Here is a 20,727-nt window from a genome sequence, read left to right as displayed (position 1 = left end):
TGGGCTTTCTCTAGCTGTGGTGGACAGGGGGTACTCTTGCTTGCGTTCTCCTGGTGGCGGCCCCGCTTGTTGTGGAGCACAGGCTCTAGACGTGCGGGCTTCAGCTGCTGCGGCACGCGGGCCCTAGAGCATGGGCTCGGTAGTGTGGCACAGGGGCTTAGCTGCTCCAAGGCATGTGGAATCCTCCTATACCGGGGACGCCCCAATAACAGATTTTACAATGTAAATGTCCAATCGTATATCACTCGTATATGAAAATACAATTCAGTTTTACTCAACAGCCTGTGGTCTTGCCAGTCATAGGATTTTTTTGTGTAATCTATGCGATTTTCGACATAAATAATCATGCTTTCTGTGGTTAGTTTTTATTTCTTCCTTTGTATTTGTCTTTTCCCCCACTGTTTCACTGAAGTGGCTGGCGCTTCCAGGACAATGCTAAACAAAAGTGGTGAGTATGGACATTCCCGTCTTGTTCCCAATCTTGGAGGGAAATCACTCAGCCTTTTGACATTAAGTATGGTGTTGCAGAGTTGGACACGACTGAAGCAACTGTGTATGCACACAAGCACTCAGTCCATCCCCTTTACTGGGTGAAAGAAATTCTTATATTTCTAGTTTGCTGTTTTTTTTTTAATCATGAATGTTGAAATTTATCTCATGCTTTTTTCTGTATAAAATAATGTGATTTGTTCTTTAGTGTGTTAATATAGTGAATTGTACTGATTTTCAGATGTTGGACCAGCCTTCCATTCCCAGGAAAAACTCCACTTATTGTGATGTATTATTACTTTCTGTATACTGCTGGATATGTTTTGCTAATAGTCTGTTGAGGACTTTTTTTTAAATCTAAGTTCACGGAGATTGGTGTGCAGTTCTCCAAATCAAGTGCACATGGAACATTCACCAAGAGAGACTATATCCTGGGCCACTAAACAAACTTAAGTAAAAGCTTGAAATCTTTATAATGAAAGTCTTACATGTTCTCTTACAATATAAAGTACTAATAAAAAACGCATTTTATTTGATCCAGGGGTCAAGACTCCACATTTCCACTGCAGGAGGCATGGGTTTGATCTCTAGTTAGTCCAGGAGGTTTCACATTCTCCCTGGTACTGTAACCCCCAATAAAAGTCAGACAAAAAGGAAGTCTTATGGGAAATTAGAAAATATTTTGAACTGAATAAATACTAAAATGCTAACAGAGTTCATGGGATGTAGCTGAAAGTGTCTATACAGGAAAATGTACAGCATTAAAAACGTTTCCATTAGGACTTCCCTGGTCGTACAGCGAGTAAGAATCTGCCTGCCAATGCAGGCAACATGGGCGTGATCCCTGATCTGGGAAGATTCCACATGCCACGGAGCAACTAATCCCACGAATCACAGCTACTGAGCCTGTGCTCTAGCACCCGCAAACTGCTGCTACTGCGCCCACAAGCTGCAACTACTGAAGCCGGTGTGCCTAGAGCCTGTGCTCCACCATAAAAGAGGCCACCCCAATGAGAAGCCTGTGAACTGTGATGGAGAGAAGCTCCCACTCTCTGCCACTAGAGAAAGCCTGCACGCAGCAAGACCTACTGCAACCAAAAATAAAATAAAAAATTTTAAATGCTTATATTAAAAAAGAAAAAAGGTCTTAGATCAATAATCTAAACGTTCACCTTTAAAAAGCTAGAAAAAGAAAAAAATCCACAGCAGGAAGAATGAAATAGTAAAGAGCAGAAGTCAATAAAATAGGAAACATAAAATCAGTAAGAAATATAAAACCAAAAGTTAGTTCTTTGAAAAGGTCAATAATATCAATAAACTTCTAATCAGACTAGCCAAGAAAGGGGAAAAAACCATTAATATCAGAAATGAAAGGTGGGACACTATAGAAATTGGAAGAACAAAGAAAGTAGGCTGAAAAAACTCTACAGCCATATTCGCAACTGACCAATTCCTTGAAAGACACAAATTACTGAAACTCACAAGGAAATAGATAACCCAGATAGTCCTTAAATCTACTTAAGAAATTGAATTTTGTAGTCAGAAATTTTGCAATTAAGAAAATTACAGGACAAGATAGTTCCACTGGGGAGTCCTTCCAAACATTTAAGGAAGAATTGATACCTGTCCCTGCTTTCAGAAGGCTCTACCTGTGCCCCGTAGGGGCTCAGCCCCTGTGCTGTTTTCTCTCCTCTCACACACACACACACACACACACACACACACACACACACATAGAAAATGAAAAGGCGATCAGTGCAGCTTCCCGTGAACAGCAGTGTTTATGTGGGAAGTGTGACCCCAGGCCATCCCCAGTTCTCCCCAGAGCAACCACAGCCCTAGCTCTGAGGTGGCTGCGCAGTCTGCAGGCAGAGGTCACGGCAGGGGGAGCTGACACAGGCCACACAGGGACCTGATGCTGCCCTAACCCTACACAGACCCCAATCCTGATGGACGAGAAGCCAGGAGGCTGCTTAGGACTCCCCTCTCCCCCAGAGAGATGGATCTGAGCTCAAAAACAAAGACCCAAGCAGTGGTTCCACATCAACCTTGTTTCTGAGGGCCAGGAAGGCAGGGGTTTCCCCAGGGGACCCCGAGGTCAGTGCTTGCAAGGCTCTGTGCCTGCCTGCCTGCTGCTACAGGAATTCAAGTCCAAATGGCCAGTCTCTGGCCAAGGAGACAGCAGGGTGGGGCAGAGGAATGACTGAGGTGGCCCTGGGATCCTCCTCACAGGACTGTCACCTGGAAACAGCAGAAGCTTGGCTGGAAGCTGGGTCTGGGCTCAGCCTGCAGATGGGTTCTCTCCGTCTTCCCCTGGTGCCCTTCTTTGTGTGCCCATAAGGACCCGAGGGACTCGGGCCAGTTCCAAGGGGTGTGTGGTCTCCAAGCTCAGTCACCAGGTCTCCTCTCCCATGAGCTCCCCTCCAGTGCCCTCTGGGCAAGCCACGTCATGCTGTCTGCCCCACTGCCCTCCCTTTGTCCCTCTGGCAGATGGGAGAAGCATCCCGCCAAAGCAGATGGCCATGAGGCAGGAGATCCGGCACCCCAGGGCCCACCAGCTGCCAGGCTTAGCTCGTGCTCAGCTCCTCTTTCTGGGCCTGCCTTGCCTCCCTGCAAGTCCTGCAGGGTGCTCGGGGGCGCTGCTCTTGGGCCATCAAACCCAGGGGGCAGGCTGTAAGCGGGGGGTCCTGCCTCCCAGCAGAAAAACAGGGAACCCACCTTAGCAAAGTTGGGCAGCAGCTCCCATGGGCACCTCATTACCACAGTGGTGGTCTGGCTCTGACTGGTGCATGGACTTCTAAAATATCCATGGGTTTTACTGGTGGCCATTCTCATCCCTGGGTGGGCCGTCCACTCTAAGCTTGCCTAGCTGCGCGGCTGTCCACACCCAAGGCCTCAGTGGGTGAGGGGAAGAGGCCAGGGGAGGGCGAGGCCAACCACACAAAGGGGAATTGCGGGCTGTGGGCATAGGGGACAGCACAAAGTCACAGGGGCCTGGGAGTCACGGGCTAGGGAGCACACAGACTGCATATGGCCCAGGCAGACAAGATCATGAGTTTAAGAATGCGAAAGCTGACGGCTCCGAGCCGCAAGGCTCTTTTGCTGCCAGCCTCTGTGACAACGTCCAGGGAGTCTGGTGGGCTGGGAGGGGCTCCTCTGCAGCAGTCCCGGCCCCCACCAGGCGGGGACAAGCCACCAGTTCCATGCCAGCAAATAAGGAGCTACAGCTGTGGCTGGGGCCCAGGCTGATCTCTGGCCCTCCCTTTGGGGTGTCCATGCAGAGCGGGCCCTGCTCAGATGTAGCTCCCTGGTCTGTGGAACCTGCCAGCCTGGTCTCAGCCTCCCTGGCAGCCCCAGGGACTGGAAGGGGGCAGCTGTCCGGGGACACCGGGGGCACAGGGCTGGGCTGCATCCCTGATGGGGGTGTGCTGCCCTTGGGCAAAAACAGAGCTGAACTCAGAGGCTGCAGGAAGGCTGGGCCTCCGGTGAAAGGCAGGGCGTCAGTCAACAGGTCTGATGGGCCCACATGGGCAGCTGCAGGGCCAGGCTCAGCTGGGGGCCTCCGGGCAGGGGGCCACTGTCGGCAGGAGGCTTCAAAGTGTCTCAGGATCTGAACAAGGGAAGAGGGGAACTGGTGAGGGCTCTTATATTCCTCCAGGAATCAGAGGACATGGTGCTCCCGGGCGCCCTCCTCAATGTTGCTGGCCAGAGCACGGGGCAGGACCACTGGCCGCTCACAACAATTCTGTCATCCCCCGGCAGCAGCACTGCTGCTCTCCACCAGCTGTCATACAGATGCTTTCCCCCACATCAAGCTGCCGTGTGGCCTGCCAGAGTGGAAGAGCGCCCCCTCCCGGTCAAGTGCCACAGAAGCACCTGACACACAGGGAGGGAACAGATGTGGCTGAAACCCAAAGTCCCACCCAGGTGTCATCCCTGATAGCTGGCCTCCTGGGTCCTTCTCAGGTTTTAGGTGACTAAGCATCTGAATTTTCAGCCATATAGAAAACTGGAAGCTGAGGGAGGCCAACAGCGGGCCCTCAGAGAAGACTGCAGGTGGCCTCCCCACATTCATCAGTGGGAAGAGGACTCAGACAAACAACCATTTCTGCTTTCCCAGGGTGGGGCATATGGGAGCAAAGCGTAGACCCAGGACACAGAGTACAGAAAGAGAGCCATCCAAACAGTCAAGGAGGGCTTCCCGCAGGAGGACGGCTTCCTGGAGGAGACAGCCACAAGGGAGAAGGCACTGCCCAAAGGGCTGATCTGCTGGGCAGAAGGTCAGGGAAACCAGGGGAAGGTTGGGGAAACCTGGGGGTCCCAAGTACGGGAAGAGGCCAGGCCACCAACTGCAGTTCTAAGGGGATGACTTGTGCCAGCCGCAGGAGCAGGAGGGGGCGTGTCTAGGGAAGGCAGCGGGGGATGAGGGGACGGTGTGGGACTGCAGGGGTGTCCTGCACCCTCTCCTCTGGGCCCTGGAGGCTGCCCACCTTTGTGGCCTTGTTGGTCACGGGTCCAGGGCTGCCCTCACTGAGCTCCTGCAGCCGAGGCCGGGTGAGGAGCAGGACTCGCTCCTGGGAGAGCAGGTCAGTGCACCCGAGGGAGGCGATGGCACCTAGGGCTCTCTGTGGGGTGGGTGGGCTTGATGTCAGCTGGTTCCCCCTCCAAGGGAGGTCTGTGTGACCGGCTCCCTCCCTCCCTCCTCTCGGCCCTCAGCAGACAATCGACTGGGCGTCCTGTGCTCATTCTCCCCACTCCCCGTGTCTGGGCACAACCCCAGCCCCACCCACTCCCCTCCTCACCATCTGAACACGCTCACTGGTGGCAGCCAGGTGGCCGATGAGCAGCTCCAGCACAGCCTCACAGTTGAGGAGGCCACACCTGCAGGAAGGGGGCACCATGCAACAGGGCTGGGACGTGGGGCAAGGGGTGTGTGTGCAGAGGCAGGGTGAGGGATGGGGGCGGGGTGCGGGGGTGAGGGGGCCTGGAACAGGCCAGGGCTCACTCTTTGACGAAGTGCTGCACCTCCTCTCGGCTCAGGAAGGTGTGCTGCCCCTGGGTCACAGTCCGGACCAGGCTCAGCTCCTGCTGGCAGTCACTCAGGGTCACAGCCTCAACCCTGCCAGGTGCACACAGGTCAGGACAAAGGGTGGGCTTCCTTACGCCAGGAGGGGTGAGCCCCCTCCAAGTCACCTCTCGCCCATCAGGGTAGGGAGGGAGGGGCGCCCTGGGGTGCTGGATCACCTTTCTGCCAGGTCACTAGGTGCCCGGCTGGCCCCCGAGGGGCTGTCGCTGCCCGACCGACTACCCGAGTCCGAGGCCTTGCCCAGATCATCGTTCTCCTGGGAAGAATCCTGAGAGCTGGGACTGCTGTCCAGCTCATCCCAGCCGCCTCCGGCCTGCCCAGGCTGGTGTCTCGCTGCTGGAAGAAACACCGACTGAGGGGCAGACCCTTGGGGGCCTCAGACTGGCCCCACGTCCGTCTCCCCAGGAGCCCTGGACAGGGAGACCCAGGGAAGAGCCTATGGGCTGGGTTCTGGGATGTGGACACGTAGCTACCTGGGTTCCAGCTCCAGGAAACACCACCTGAGAGGAAATGGGGCAGAACAGGGCACACCCTCACTCAGGGCCAGGGTGGGGGGCCCGCACAGGACACGCCTGCCCAGAAAGCAGCATCAGGCACCAGATGCCAGGGCAGTGGGGACAGCGCCCAGCACAGCAGCTCTCAAGTCCCGGCGAGCACTAACATCCTTCCTCCGAGCCAGGCAAATGGGGCAGCGCTTCTGGGAGAGGCAGAGGTGGAGGCGGAGGGCGTGGGCAGCCGTCGCTCCCTCCTATATCACAGCACACCGCTAGAACACACATGGCATGGAGCCTGGCCCCTGCGGAGGGCTTCCCTGTTGCCCCTGGGCCCTGATGGGCTGCAAAGCTGCTTGAAGGCGCCGGATGAACACACGAGAGCTGGGGATGGCTCCTGTCCCAGCTCTAAGCTTCCATATCTGAGCAGCTGGGATCCTGGGCAGACCCCACCTCTCGTGGGGCCGTAATACCTGAGCTCCCACCCAGAGCAGACTGACAGAGAGCACTGGACGTGGGGATCGAGGCAGTGTTGCCCTATGTGCACAGCCGCAGAGGCCGCAGGGAGTCGAGTCTCGTGGGCGGCTGGCTCTGCGAGCTTGTCACGTGCTGGCTCTGGGAGGTGTCGCGGGACCGGCAGGGTGGGGCTCCAGCCCCCTCCCCCCACCAGGAGTGAGCTGCTTTCTTCCTCCTCCCTCATCTGCTCCCACCCAGCCCCAGCAGGTGACTGGAAGCCCAGGGCCCCAGGAGGGGGAAGCCAGCATCCCAAGGGAGGAGTCCAGCTCAATACCTCGGGATCCTGGGCTGGCCGCAGGGAGAGAGCTCCCGGAGGCAGGGGTGCCGAGGCTGGTTGAAGGTGTCACGGCCGGCTGGTAGGCGTCACCCCGCGGAAGGGACCTCTGACAGCTGGGGCTCTCAGGCCCAGGGCGCACGGCGCTGGCCACCACCTCTGCGGCTTTCTGGATGGTGGACAGGAAGGCTTCACCTGCAGAGCCTGCAGCAGAGAGAGGGGAGACGGCACAGCCCCCTCAGTCCCACCCTGTGTTCCCAGGATGAGGTGCCCACGGCTGCTGCTCACCCAGGACCCAAGAGGTTGGGACACAAGATGCAGTCACAGAGCAGAGGCCCTATGGAGGAACAGGGCCCACCCAGAAGCTTCTGCGGTGAATTCACTTCAATGCATCCAGCCCCGTGGAGCTTGGATGAGTGGCAGCTCACAGCAAAGCTGTACCTCTCGCCCTCCTGGGTCCCCACCTCAGAGTAGGGGGCCACCTAAGGTGGTTGTTCTGAGAACCACAATCTCCCTGGCCACTTAAGGAGTGCTCACATCCTGTGCTAGGGGCTTTCCCACGGAGTGCCCCATGGAGAGTGATCTGGCAGTCACCCCCAGGTTAGGAACAGGTGGGCTCTAAGGCCGACCCACTTTAGGAATCACAAGGGCCAGGGAACTAGGAGCCATGGCTGGAGTGGTCAGCACATCAGCTGGACCCGGCCCAGAGCCCTCGAGAGGCTCACGTGGCCCTGGGGGGCTTCAGGCTCTCCTGGCAAGTAGGGCTGGCACGGTGCCAGCTCCAAGTCACCTCTGTCACAGACAGGACCACTGCCCTCTGCGCTCGGCTCCCTAAAGGAGCCCAGGGCCGATGGCCCAAGTGTGGGGTTGACTGTCAGCCTGGCTTTTCACCAGCCAGGTAAGGAGAGCCGACTGCACCTCCCCAGCAGCCCCGGGGTGGGACAGAAGTCAGTGAGGGGCACACAGGTCCCATCCGCCCCTCACCCTCAGCCTGGGCCCCAGTCCCGCAGCACTCACCTGTGTGACCCCGCTCCTTGCTGTAGCCGAAGCCCTGCAGGACGCTCTGGGGCCTGGACTGGGAGCCCATGCCTGCGGGGAGGCGCATGTCAGCAGCAGTGGGGACCCGACCCTCAACCCTGGACGTTTGTGGGAGGAGAGGCTTCGGGCCCGCCCAGAGTAACCCGGTGACAGGGCTGGGCATACTTGCATACCTGCTGGGGGCAGGGTCCTGGGAGGCTGGGAGGGAGGTGGAGGTGACAAGGCGTCGGAGTACAAGGCAGCCCCCAAGTCCTAGACGAGGCAAAGGGCACTCAGCGCCACAAGCCCACGGTTCCCCCACCCCTCCTTCTCCCCTGAGGGCCACTCAGGGGCTCTGTCCTGCAGAGAGTGGAGCCAGGGCCCTGGGCAGGGAGAGCAGGGAGTGACCTGGGTCCTAGGCTCACCTGGGCGGCCGCCCGCACCTTCTGGTACAGGCTGTTCCCGTGGAGAGGATCCGGGGGCCCCGCGAAAACTGCGCGACAGATGGGAGGAGAGTTGAGCTGGGCAACACCAACCACCAAGCCTCAAAGCCCATACCCAACGCAGGCGGTGAGCCCTGGCCTTGCCTGGCCCCCCCAAAGCCCCCAGCTCAGCCCCCTCAACCAAGTGCCTCAGTGCTTCCTAAAGCACAGATGCACCGCCATCCCCAGGCCTGGGGTGGCTATGCCCTCACAGACCCTCGGCGTCCCCTGGCCCACACCCCCAGCCGTGAGGCTGCAACTCAACCTCCAGAACACCAGGGCCTCACCCGACCCTCTGCAACAGTAGCCTCGCTGCCTCCCCCTCAACACCATCTCCACCCAGAGGCGACCGGAGGAGGCCCTCAATGCGGGGGTGGAACCCAGGTCTCCCACACTGCAGGCGGATTCTTTACCAGCTGAGCCACCAGGGAAGCCCAAGAATACTGGAATGGGTAGCCTACCCCTTCTCCAGCGGATCTTCCCGACCTAGGAATGGAACCAGGGTCTCCTGCATTGCAGGTGGATTCTTTACCAATTGAGCTATCAGGGAAGCCCGAGGAGGCTCTAGTCCAGCTGAAGAGCTTCCAAAGGCCTGACCATAATGCAGGTTCCTTATCACAGCCTGACAGGGATCCTGCTCATAGAGCTCCAGCTGTGGCCCATCAGATAAGCTTGTGTGCACCAAGTCCCTTCAGTCGGGTCTGACTGTGACCCCATGGACTACAGCCCAGCAGGCTCCTCTGTCCGTGGAAGAATATTGGAGTGGGTTGCCATGCCCTCCTCCAGGAGATCTTCCCAACCCAGGGATCAAACCCGTCTCCAGCGTTTCCTGAATTGGCAGGCAGGCTCTTTACCACCAGCACCACCTGGGAAGCTTGCGTGCGTACACGCATGTCCGACTCTCTGCAACACTATGGACCACGGCCTGCCAGGCTCCTCTGTTCATGGGATTCTCCAGGCAAGAAACTGGGTGGGTTGCCATTTCCTTCTCCAACCTGGGAAGCTTATGTCTCATTAAACCTCGCTGGCTTCTCCTGCCTGAGGGTGCTGAGACCAGCCAGGGTGGGGTACCTCCCCGCCGCCCTGCCACAGCTCCCACCCTCCCTGTGGGAGTCACAGGGACCCCCCCCGCCAGGCCCCCAAAGTTGGGCCAACCTTTGTGTGCCCCCCACCCCCGCCTCCAGGATTAGGTCCTCTCACAGCCCCATCTATCTGGGTACTCGTCCTCTGGGGACAGTGCTCAGAGCTTGAGAGACGGTGGTGCTAATAGAGAACCACAGTCAGCTGCCCCCCTCTGCTTCCTCTGCCCTCTTCGGAGACCAGGACAGAGGCGAGGCCCAGTGCTGGCCACAGCTGTGTGAGCCAAGCAGCGGGACAGGCCCGTTCTGACCCTTCGGCTGGTGAGAATGAACCAGCCATGATGCTTCAGTGCACAAACTCCAGGGAGCTGGGCTGTGACGAGTGCGCCCCCAGCCCCCTGGGCGCCTCTAGGAATCTGCCAAGTAATGGTCTGCGCCCCCTCCAAGGCCACTCACTGTCTCCAAGGCGCCTGCATGGACCCCAGGGCCCACAGGCAGCCCAGCCCCAGCCTGGCCTCAGTGCGCCTGAAGTAAAGGGAAGACAGTGGATTGGGGGTGCAGCGGCAGGGCACACTAAAGAGTCTCCAACAAGCAAGTGGTGCCCGGAGGACTCAATCTCTCCGTGGCACTGCCCTCTCGGGGACAGCTTGGCGGGGTGGGTTCTGGCCTGAAGGCCATGGCCTTCCTATTCAGTTCTCCCCACCCAAGGAGAAGACCTCAGGCCACGACCCTCCACCAGTTCCTATTAACAAGAGACTCATGAACACCTCTGGCCTGGGGGCAGGTGAGGGACGGGGCTCTACCCCAGACCCACCTGTCACCTGGATCCCCACAGGCCAGGGCCCCACTTTTCACTATAGCCTCATTAGTCCTGTCCCCCACCCTCCCAGCCCTTCTGAGAATGGAGGGCTTCCTAGGGTCCGGAGGAGCAGCTCTGGGGAGAAGAGGGAACCTAAGGCAGGGACAGACAGGAAAGGTCCAGGCCGCAAAGGCCCAGCAGAGCTCACGGACAGACACCAGCCATTCCACGCAATGTGCTGGCCTGGCCTGGTGGGGAGGAGGGGAGGAGCTGACACAGAGGGAAGGGAAGGGAGAAAGTGGCAGTGAAGGACAGTGTGGACGGAGCACGGGTATGAGACAGGGAGGCAGGGGCTCGGGTTAAGGGTTCTGGCCGAGACCTGCCCTGGCCACCTTCCTCCCACGCCTCCTGTAGGCAGTGCTGGCCCATACCCGCGGCTTCCTGGATGAAGGCAGGGTTGCGCTTCAGGATGAGCAGAAAGGAAGAGGAGCCATGACCACACAGGTGCAGCAGGATCTTCAGCACCTGGGGCAGCAGGGATGGGGGGGTGGGCAGAGCTGGGTCCACAGAAGGGTGCCCCACCTGACACAGCTCCCCATGCCCCCAGCTCATCCCTCCCCTCCAGCCTCACCACCAGGGGCAGGACAGGGCCCTGACTTAACCCCCGGGCAGGCATCTGGAGCCACTCGGACTCACCTTGAGCTTCACGCGGCCAGAGCCGCTGTGCAGACGGTTCAGCAGGTACTCCAGGAGACACTGGCTGCTGCCCAGGGATTCGTGGGAGATCTCTGGGAGGCACTCAGTTAGGGAAGGGGAGAGCTAACCCTGGGCCACACAATGCCCTGGCCAGGGAGAGAAGCCGGGCCTTCTTGCCATCGAACTCCTCAGTGTGGCCCCCTCTACCACAGGCACCCACCCCAGGCACCCACCCCAGGCACCCACCCCAGGCCCTGGTTTCAGGAACACCCGGCTTCCAGGGCCTCCTAAGCCTCAAGTCATCAGTAAGGTGACTTTCAGAGCCCACACACCTAGCTGCTATGGGAAAGGAGCCAGGGCCCCCTAGGGATAGGAGAAGCCCAGGACCTTGGGAGATGGGGTAGGAGAGGCTACAGGGGCCCCAGAGGTATCCACAAGGAAGGATACTGGCAATCTCCTCAAACAGGTAGCCCGGACACGGGACATCATCATCCGACGTTCCCTTCAGGAGAATCGGGAGCTGAAAGGGAGCGAGAGCCCAGCCCACAGTGAGTGGCCACAGGAGCCCTCATTCTTGGGGATCCCAGTTTCAAAAGCTTATAGTTGGCGTGACACAGGGTCAGGGGACCCAAAGAGAAGAGCAACGGTCCCACTGGCCACAGGGAGCCTGCAGAAGCCTCCCTTCTGGAGGCGGGGATGAACGCCTGGGAAGAGGAAATGGGTGGTGGTCTCCATGGTGACAGGCCCTAAAGGTCACGATTCAGCAGGGCCCCCCAGGCCCTTACACCTACAACCACACAACTTAAAAGTGCCTTTAGTATACCAACTTACAGACTGGCAAAAAAAAAAATACTCCTCAGGTGAACCCCTGTGACACAATCATTCACCCTGACAGACCTACAGCGCCACTTTCAGGAAGGGATCCCACAGAAACAACTCAAAACAAGAACAACCGACTCAGCTGTGTGTCTCACGCTTATGTGTCAGCACAAAGGTGTTTACACTGAGTTGACTCAGCACAAAGATGTACAATTTCTAGGAATAAAAACCAGAAACACCCATTCCACCTCATGGCACATCTGGAGGGTATGAGCCTAGTGTAGACAGGACAAGAAACCTCAGGTGCAGTTTCTGAGGTGCTGGCCACAGACACGGTTGGCCTGAATGTTGCAAGAGGCTGTTCACGCTATTTGTCCACCAAGACCCAAAGGGAAGGTGGAAAGGTCTGCAGGACCATAGCATGTTCGGCACATAGCGAAACCTCTGCTCAAAGAGAACTGACCTGTCTTTCAGCAGCATGAGGGTGAACCCGTCACCCCCCTCACCCCTGCCGCCTGCCTGTGGAAGCTCACAGTGCCAGAATTCACTGTTCGTTCTAGCCTATTTCTGGTGACAGACTCCAACCTCCTTTTCTTGACCCTGGACTTTTGGACTGGTTCAGGCTCACTTCAGGAGCATTTTCTACAATTGGGAACCCAGACCTCCTACAACTTAGGAGAGTCTTTCTCAAGGACCTGAAGGCCACTCCTTGAAATGTAACCACCAGGAGGGACAGGGTCTGTCCCCCAGTTCCTACCGTACGATGGGATCTTAGCTTCTGTAACCACCAGTTATCAGCACAGCAGCCGTATCCCACCGAAACCGCCCAAACGCCTGCCATTTTTCACTTGAACTCCACCCTTCTGTCCTGTCCTGAAAACGCCCAGTCCTCTCCGCACAATTTGAACTGGAATTCAGGGCTTCCCCCACTGCCTGGACCACTTAATAAAAGGTTTTCTGCCGCTCTTCGAATCAGCGTCTGGTTATCTCGGCCAGAGTTCGGGGGATCACTGTTTCTTTTTCTGTAAAGCTACTTTAAGCTGGGTAAGAAAACAGAAAAACTTGAGATTTTGTTCAAGGGGGTCACTCTTCCCCGTGGACCTGACACAGGGATGGCCTGACTTGCCGCCCCCCAAGGCTGTGGGGTCCCCCAGCCTCGGGAGGGGCCGAAGGGTAGGATTTGAGATGAGGAGTGTTCTAGGATGTTGAAGCGGCCGGAAAACAGGGAAAGAGGCGAGAGGAGAGGTGGGAGGGGACGGAGGGGGACGAAGGGGACGCCAAGCCTGCCAGCAGCCGGAGGGCACGGGGCGCGGGGATCCCGCGGGGGCAGTGCGCAGCCAGGGAGGCGGTCGGCCTGGGCCGGGGGTGAGGCCAGGAGGCGGCGCGTGGTGGGACCAGGGCCGCCAGCACTCACTCACCCGGTGCAGAAAGCTCAGGCGGTCCCGCAGCGGCGGCGTGGCCGCCATGGTGCCGGCCACCTTCCGGCCCCGCCCCGCTTCCGCCAGGCCCGGGCCCCCGCCAATCAGTGCGTGAGCCTGACCCCGCGGGCCAATTACCCGAGTGAGGAGGGCCTTGCGGCCGACTTCGGGAAACAGTTTGCGCGTGAACCAATACAAAGTCCAAGGACAGCGACCGACAACGAGCCAACTGCAGGGCTCTGGGAGACTGAGAGCGGTTCCGGAGAGGCTAACGAGAGGGCTAAGCCTGACCAAGTGACAAAGCGCAAGAAAGATTGTGGGCGGAAGTGCCTGCCGGTTAAGCTGTTGGGCGCCGGAAGAGGCCGGACCTAAGATGGCGGCGCCCACAGGTGCCGGGAGGAGCCGCTCATGTCGGGGAACGGAGCTGTGTGGGGTCGCGTGCGAAGCCGCCTCCGCGCCTTTCCCGAGTGCCTAGCTGCCTGTGGGGCCGAGGTGCGGAGTCGTCAGGCGGGGCAGGAAGGGCCGCGCGAGGCGGGGTGCAGGCTGGCGGGGGGCGGCTAGTGGTGACCCGGGAGCGGCGGCGGCGGGGTCCGCCCGGGTAATGAGCGGGCGCGGGGACCGTGGCGACCCTCGCCCGTCTCCGTCCGCCCCCAGGCCGCGGCCTACGGCAGGTGCGTGCAGGCGTCCACGGCCCCGGGCGGCTGCTTGAAGAAGGATCTGTGCGCGCAGGAGTTCGAGGCTTTGCGGAGCTGCTTCGCTGCTGCGGTAAGTGAACGCCAGCCTCGCCCGGGGGTGGGACGCTAGGGGGCGGGGACCCACGTTACCTGTTTGGGAAACGGGCTTCCTTTTCTTCTGGGTTCGATGTTGGGCTCCAACAGGTGCTTCACGGGGGCACAGCCCCACACCAGCCGGCGCGACCCCCGCCGCCACGGAGGCTGCCTGTAATGAGGCTAGCACAAGGTTTTGAGCTGGTGCCCAAGATGTCAAGGTCCTGGGTTCCCTCGACTCGGTGGGTCTGGGGTGGGCCACGATGCCCACAGTCAGTTCTGTTCACCAGAGCTGCTTGTGCTGAGTACTGGACCTGGCAGGGGGCAGTTGGGTCAGCTCACTAGAATTTAGGGAATCCAAGGAATCTCTATGATCCAGGATGGGGAATGCATGGGCCATACTTCATTTCCCGGAGGGCTCAAAGAACCCCTTGCACCTTCCTAGCAATCATTGTGGCTGGGATATGCGGCTCGCCCTTGTCACCAATCTCCAATCTGACATATTTCATCCAAGATGCAAGATGCACGTGTTGCTTGGACTTGCTTCCTGGCTCTTGGCAGCTTCCTTGCTTTACTCAGAGCACTCCCTCCGGGAAGTACAAACCTTCATCCTGTGGTCAGTGGTTGGAAGGATTCACATGTAAAATAAAGATCACACACTCCTGGCCAAACCAGGCTTTTCCCTACCCCCTGTGGTTATTAGTCAGGATCACAGGTATCCTGTGAATCCTCTCTGGAAGGAATCCTCTCTGATTCCTTACGCTTCTTTGCCCCTGTCATGTTGTCTTGCCCCCGGGAGCGTGTGGCTGCCTCTCCTGCTGTTTTCCATTGAGGGCAACCTAACCACAGGCCCCAGGCACTGGAAGTTCAGAACAGGGAACCTGGGGGTTTCTCATTTAAAGACACAAGCCATTTTGTCTACTCTGCCTGCACCCTGAGGCTCTGTGGGGGTGCATGAGGAGGCAGGAGGGGAGCCTGTGTTTCAGCATCTCTGACTTAGAGATTCCTTTATAGAAGGGGGAGGACTAAATGGGACTCGTTGGTGGCACAATGCCTGGCAGGGTGGGAGAGGCCACAGAGCAGGTTGAGCCCAGCCCCAGGCTCCCCAGTGCCCCAACCAGCCTGGCCCCATGCTGCACACTCGTGGCCAAGCTCTTTGTCATTTGTTTGCCAGGAGGTGGCTTCTGGGATGGTAGTTTTCTTAACTTTGAAACCATGTCTAACTTGTCTAACCATGTCTAACTAAAGCAACCCATTCAGACACAGCCCTTTGTCTTCCAGGCCAAGAAGACCCTGACAGGAGGCCATTAGGAAGGACTACAAGCTCCAATGCACGTTCCTGGGTGCCTGGCACTGATGGCCTCAAGGGGCAAGCGTCTAAAACCTTAAAAGCTCTTGGGGCTAAAAGGACTGGAAACACATTAGGCATGCATGAGCAGGAGAATGGGTTTTCCAGCCTTGCACACCTAAGGATTTGGGGAGAATAAGATGCAGTGAACCCACAATAAAGATCAGATCAGATACTGTAAGATTTGTTTTGTCATCTGCGGAATGAGTGCATGGGCTGTGAACAAGCTGCCTTGCGAGTCTCGTTCTTTAAAGAATTCTCACCAAGGCACGTCATCTGAGTGGCGAAGCATTCAGAAGTAACTACCAGGTTACAGCACAGACCAAAGAAAAAACAGTGACACCGTGAGGGAAAAGTCCGAGCTGTAGGAACCTGATACTGATGGGGTTTTTTTCTGACTTAGAAAAAAAAAGGTGGGGGTTGCTCTTCAGACAAAAGGGTGAAGAACCCAGGGAAGGTCTGGTTTTAGGAACCCAGTGCCTGTGAGACTTGCTCCATGGGGTTGCCCCACCCTCCCTTCCGCAGCCTCTGGAGTCTGAGCCCAGGTCCATCCTGGCCAGGCTCCTGCTCACTCTGGTCCCACCCCTCATCCTGATTCGGTAAGGCCGCAGCAGCACACGTGCTGGAGCTCCAGGGAGACCCAGTGGGACCCAGGAAGATTTCAGCATCCTGAGTGCTGCCTTCTGGGCGTGTCATCCCAGAGCCTCCTTCCCCAGGGTATGGAGGTCACATTGTCCTCTGGCTCCACCGAGGCCCTGCTGTCCCAGAGCACCTGTGCCCTGAGGCCTGGAGCTGTTCCCTCTTATAAAGGCTCCTCCACTTCCCCCACAAAGTGCTGAAACCCCTTATTTCCGAGCTATCATCCCAGTGAAACGTAGTTCCCAGGGCAGCCTTGGAGGGGAGCCATACGCCGCTCAAGGGCTTTAGAACTGTTCAAAGACTGGCTGGCTGAGCAGTCATGTTTCACAGTCACCACTGGAATTCAGGATCAGACATCACTGACGTGACCCCCATCCCGGCCAGGGGTGATGGCCCCTCAGATTGGCTGAGGGCAGGAGGGAGGAGTGGGCCAGGAAAACAGACTTGCTGAGAATGCCGCCCCCTTCCCTGTCTGCCGAGACAGTGTGCGCACCCAGCAGGTGCCTCCTGCCTGAGGATGGCCTCTTTCTGACCCTCTGTGCTCTCTGCACTTTGGCAGCCTGCTGGCTAGAGCTTTTGGCATCTCTGCTGTGCACAGGCACTCTGGTCGCTTCCAGAACTGTCCCACCCAGTGCTCTCCTAACATCCTTTCAGATTCCAGTTCACGGAGGCAGGTGAGGCCACAAGCCACATCTCAGGTCCAGGGCTGCAGACGTGATCCATTGGCTGGGCCAGGCCACTTACCACACACTGAAGTCAGCTCACGGACCTCCCTGGCTCCCCTCCCCAAACTCAACCTGTCTTCAAAACTGTGTTTATGGGAGGGAGTTCAACCGAGTTGTGTCAGGATGCAGGAAAAATGGTTCCTTCTGCTTCTTCAGCTGTTTCACCAGGAGGCAGTCACCCTGTTTGGCGCCACCTGTCTTGGCCTCGGACTCAGGGCTCAGCTGCACCACGGGAGGCCATACCCAGCCTCGACCTTGGCCTCTTCCCACCCCGGGCTGGGCTTGGGGGCCCCATTCCAGAACGGGAGTACAGACAGGGCCCTGTCCCAGTCACCTCGGCCGTCCAGGCCTTGTGTCTGCCAAGGGTATCGGCCAGCACAGAGGGTCACTCCTGGCGGCCCGGTGTGCTGCACTGGCCACGTCTACCAGCCAAGGGGCCCAGCTGGAGGGATGGCCTGTGGTCAGAAAGCGAGGCACTGTCTCCCGGCCCCTCATGGCTCCCTGCAGTACTGGTCATGGTGACCCCACCCAGAGGTCTGCCCAGAGCTTTACCGGAGGAGAGGACTGGGGAGGGGAGTGGAGCGGAGAACCCAGAGAAGACAAGCACTAACTGGGACAGAGGACCCTGAGCGCCCGGAGGTGCGGGAATGGCAGGCGATGCAGAGGCTGAACTGCCGCTCTCAGACGGCTGTGGCCCCTGCTCTGAGGAGGAAGCTATCTTTGCAGAAATCCAGAGGCTAGAACGCTGGGTCAAGATGAGAGATTCAGGTAGAGAGGGCTGGACACGCAATCCCACCCCAAAACAACAAACGGTATTCCAACCTGAGGGAAACTTCCAGCCGGTACAGTTTGCTTGGAATTATTTTTAGTTAAGAATGGAGGGACCCGGATGCTTTTTACTGAGCTCCCCTCTGTGTGAGCAGTGCCCAGGGTTCATGGGGAATCAGCTTGGCTTCCAGAGGATTCCACTCCTTTTATTATTCATTTTGAGGCTTCAAGATGACATAGAAATCACAGTAAACAATAAAACCATTTCAAAAGGCACAGGGGAGAGGTGAGCGGAGACCAAGGCTGGAGCTGTCACGTGGCCTGGGCAGCCCTGGCTAGCGGTCAGTGACTGGCTCCCCACCATGGACCCCTTGGGGCAGGGTCTGGAGCGGCCCCCACCCCCAGCAGGGAACGAGGCACACAGCCCAAAGCACAAAGCAGGTGAAGGCCCCAGGCTCTTGAGGGCACAGCCAAGCATGTCAGGCCACCTGCTGACCAGCCCAGGTTGGGGATGACCACTGGCCTCTCTGCCCCTTGAAACAAAGTACAACAAAAAACACCACAAAAACCCTCCCAACAGATGAGTCCCAAGGGTGCAAACCCAGAGGAGACACTGCCCTGGAAGAAGTGAGAAGCGGTGAGAAGTGAGGTCGTGCACCCCTCCCCACTGGGCCTGGAACCCAGGTTTCATGGTCAGGGCCTCGGTCTGTGGCGTGGGAGCCTTTGGGTGATTCACCATGGCACCAACCAGATAGCAGTGGTCTGTTTTACTTTTTAAATCTCACAGCCACTCGATTGGCAGACCGAAGTATGCAGAGCAGAGCGCCAGGGCGGAGGTGGCTGGACCCACAGGCCTGTCCAGCCTCTCAGACGACGCAGCATTTGCTGTGAGATGGGGTGAAGCCAGAAGCATTTTCAGGCTCTGTACTGACAGTCACAGAGGACATCAATAAGGAATTAAAGTTCGGGATAACGCTGCCTCTCATGGCAGCCAGGTGGCCAGGGCTGCAGTCAGCACTCAGAGCCCCAACATCTCCACCTGAACCCCAGTGGCTCCCACGGCCACACAGGAGGTGGCAGGTCGTGTTTCCTGGTCTCAGGGAGCGGCTGTTTTTCCTCCTCAAGGCTGCAGGAAGGGAGCTGAATCATGAAAGAGTCAGCCTGGAAGTGGCCGCAGCTGCAGAGCCGTCACTCCACCCTGGGCCTGACTTCTGGGGCTTGGCACCCACCGTGGTCCAGGTTCACCAGCTGACCAGAGCACCCTGGCCTTAGTGGGGCTCAGGGCTCCTCCAGGGCCCCAGGCAGCTGTTTGATCTGGCGGCCTGGGACCACCCGCAGGGCGCCCCCAGCGGCCTGGTGCAGCTGGGTCTCCAGGGCACTGCGGAGGTCATTGACCTGCACATCGGGCAGTGAATTGAAGCTGATGATGACCCCGTCCTTCGGGGCCGGCCCTGCCTCTGCCAGAGGAGCTATGTCCCGCCGTCTCCTCCGAAGGTCGGAGCCGGCCTGGACTTTCAAGTCCCGGTTGGGTTTCGCGTTGTCCAGCTTCTGATCTCCAGGTATGGCGGGTTTGGGCCCAAGCTCAGGGTCTGGCCTCTGCTCGGGCTCCTGGCCGGCGGTGCCCTCCTGGGGAGCAGGCACGTGCTCCCTGCCGGGGGCCTCCTTCCTCATCTCCGCATGACCACCCTGCCACCCGCCCTGTCCTCCAGCAGGGTCGGCCCGGTGTTCTGGCTGATGTAATACAACCTGGGCCTGGGGGGCTGCTAGCCCCAACCTGCCTCCAGGTGCCCGGTCTTGGCTCGCTTGCTGGGACTTTACCTGAGGGGCCCCAACCGCTGCCCCCACCCCCGGCACATCTGCCTCCTGAGTGTCCGCACCAGCAGCTGCTGCCTCCTTCCCGGGTTTCTTCTTCTCATGGGTGCCTCCACCAAAAACATCCCGACTCTGCCCGGGGACATCCCCAGCTCCATGCTGCTCTGGGCTCCCGGGCACCCTGGCAGCCTCCAGCACAGGGAGCCGCTCTTGCATGCCAGCGCCCTCAGCCTCAGGCGCAGCGCCCTGCCGGCCTTCCCTTGGCTCAGCCGGAGCTGCCCAGGGCTGCGGGTCAGCACCGCCGGGAGGTACAGCTGGGGCTTTGCCCGCTGCCCCATCAGGTTCCTCCACGGAGCGCTGGCTGTGCCCCTGTGGAGGAGCGGGGGGACGCCCAGGAGCGCCGGGCAGGACTTCCACAGGCTGCGGCGGGGGACGCTCTGCCATCCCTGCGTCGTGGACCTCCTGCTCCTTACCTCTGGGTGCGGCCACCCCCAACTCAGGCTGTGCGTCCACTGCAAATGAAGTCAGGTACCTGTTTAGCTACAGAGATGAGCAGAAGCTACCGACGCAGCGACTAAGTGAAGCCAGCTTGCCAGCAATCAAGGAATACAAACACCTGCTTAAGTTCGCCCAGCAGGACTCTAGACCACAGAGCCACAGATCCAACGGGGATGGGGGGCAGGGGAAGGCGGTGGGGCAGGAGACCCTGGCTTTCATGCATTAAGGGACAACTCCTGGGCTTCCCTGGTGGCTCAGTGGTAAAGAATCTGTCTGCCAATGCAAGAGACATGGGTTTGATCCCTGATCTAGGAAAATCCCATGTGACGTGGAACCACCAAGCCCATCCACCACAAGCACTGAGCCTGTGCTCTTGAGCTCAGGAGCCACGACTGAGCCCACGTGCTGCCGCCACTGCCTAGAGCCCGTGCTCTGCAACAGGAGAGGCCAGCGTGCCACCATGGGAGAGCAGCCCCGCTCTCTGCAGCTAGGAAAAGCCCGTGCAGCAATGAGGGCCCAGCACAGCCACAAATAAACACACACATACATAAACAAGCACAATTCTTTTCAAAAAGTGACAACCCCTCTTCCCTGAGTGGGGGCAGGAACCACCCCCGGCCTGCCCAGCCCCTCTCCCCCTCCCTCCCCCAGACTTGCCGTCCTCGCCTTCCTGGCCGTCCTGCCTCTGCTGGTGGATCTCCTTATGCTGCTCTTCGATCACCGCGAGCAGCTTCTCCTGCTGGTCCAGGAGGCGCTTCTGCTGCACCTGCTGTTCCTTGATCACTTGCAATAGTACGGCGTGGTCCAGCATCTCCACCCGGCCGGCTTCTGGTGCAGAAAACACAGGCAGTCAGAACCTGGGGGCTACAAAGGCGCTTGCTGGGCTGAGGGCAGTATGATGCATGCAGGGAGCCCAAGGTGGCCTGTGGGCCCCTCCCTTGGACACCTCCTGGGCACTCCCCTCTACCCGGCTGAGACAGCACCCACACGCTGTAACCACAAAT

General features: G+C 58.7%; 3 protein-coding genes across 19 annotated transcripts in view; 1 reads left to right on the top strand and 2 right to left on the bottom strand.

The window, feature by feature from the left end:
- Positions 1 to 998: 998 nt before the first annotated feature.
- Positions 999 to 13,482, bottom strand: TEPSIN (TEPSIN adaptor related protein complex 4 accessory protein). 6 transcript variants are annotated; one of them, XM_069543812.1, is made up of 14 exons: positions 13,167 to 13,267; positions 11,377 to 11,449; positions 10,930 to 11,021; positions 10,665 to 10,758; positions 8,299 to 8,366; positions 8,068 to 8,146; positions 7,874 to 7,945; positions 6,857 to 7,060; positions 6,049 to 6,075; positions 5,734 to 5,911; positions 5,495 to 5,608; positions 5,292 to 5,370; positions 4,980 to 5,114; positions 999 to 4,099 (listed from the first exon to the last, which is right to left on the bottom strand). In XM_069543812.1, the coding sequence occupies exons 1-14, from the start codon at positions 13,212 to 13,214 to the stop codon at positions 3,539 to 3,541; spliced, it is 1,824 nt and encodes a 607-aa protein (XP_069399913.1). In that variant the 5' UTR covers positions 13,215 to 13,267; the 3' UTR covers positions 999 to 3,538. The 6 variants fall into 6 exon arrangements, with proteins under 6 accessions (XP_069399913.1, XP_069399907.1, XP_069399908.1 ...); XM_069543806.1 differs by having other exon boundaries at positions 5,734 to 5,908; positions 13,167 to 13,242; XM_069543807.1 differs by lacking the exon at positions 6,049 to 6,075 and having other exon boundaries at positions 13,167 to 13,482.
- NDUFAF8 (NADH:ubiquinone oxidoreductase complex assembly factor 8) lies at positions 13,116 to 15,462 on the top strand. The gene is made up of 3 exons (XM_069543813.1): positions 13,116 to 13,658; positions 13,821 to 13,931; positions 15,215 to 15,462. Exons 1-3 carry the CDS (start codon positions 13,575 to 13,577, stop codon positions 15,242 to 15,244), a joined length of 225 nt encoding a protein of 74 aa, XP_069399914.1. The 5' UTR covers positions 13,116 to 13,574; the 3' UTR covers positions 15,245 to 15,462.
- Positions 15,463 to 17,603: 2,141 nt separating this feature from the next.
- The window catches only part of SLC38A10 (solute carrier family 38 member 10), a 40,442-nt gene continuing 37,318 nt past the window's right edge, over positions 17,604 to 20,727 (bottom strand). For 4 of the 12 annotated variants that reach the window (XM_069543797.1, XM_069543793.1, XM_069543802.1 and 1 more), the window contains 2 exons: positions 20,381 to 20,551; positions 17,604 to 19,737 (listed from right to left, as the gene is read on the bottom strand). In XM_069543797.1, coding sequence (XP_069399898.1) covers positions 18,692 to 19,737; positions 20,381 to 20,551 — 1,217 coding nt within the window. In that variant the 3' untranslated portion in view covers positions 17,604 to 18,691. The remainder of the gene's footprint in view (positions 19,738 to 20,380; positions 20,552 to 20,727) is intronic. The other 8 variants (XM_069543795.1, XM_069543803.1, XM_069543800.1 and 5 more) reach the window with 3 other exon arrangements.

This window comes from Ovis canadensis, chromosome 11, assembly GCF_042477335.2.
Source record: "Ovis canadensis isolate MfBH-ARS-UI-01 breed Bighorn chromosome 11, ARS-UI_OviCan_v2, whole genome shotgun sequence".
Taxonomy (NCBI): Eukaryota; Metazoa; Chordata; class Mammalia; order Artiodactyla; family Bovidae; genus Ovis; species Ovis canadensis.
Note: the sequence above shows the minus strand (reverse complement) of the source record. Positions and strands in the feature narration are given on the sequence as shown.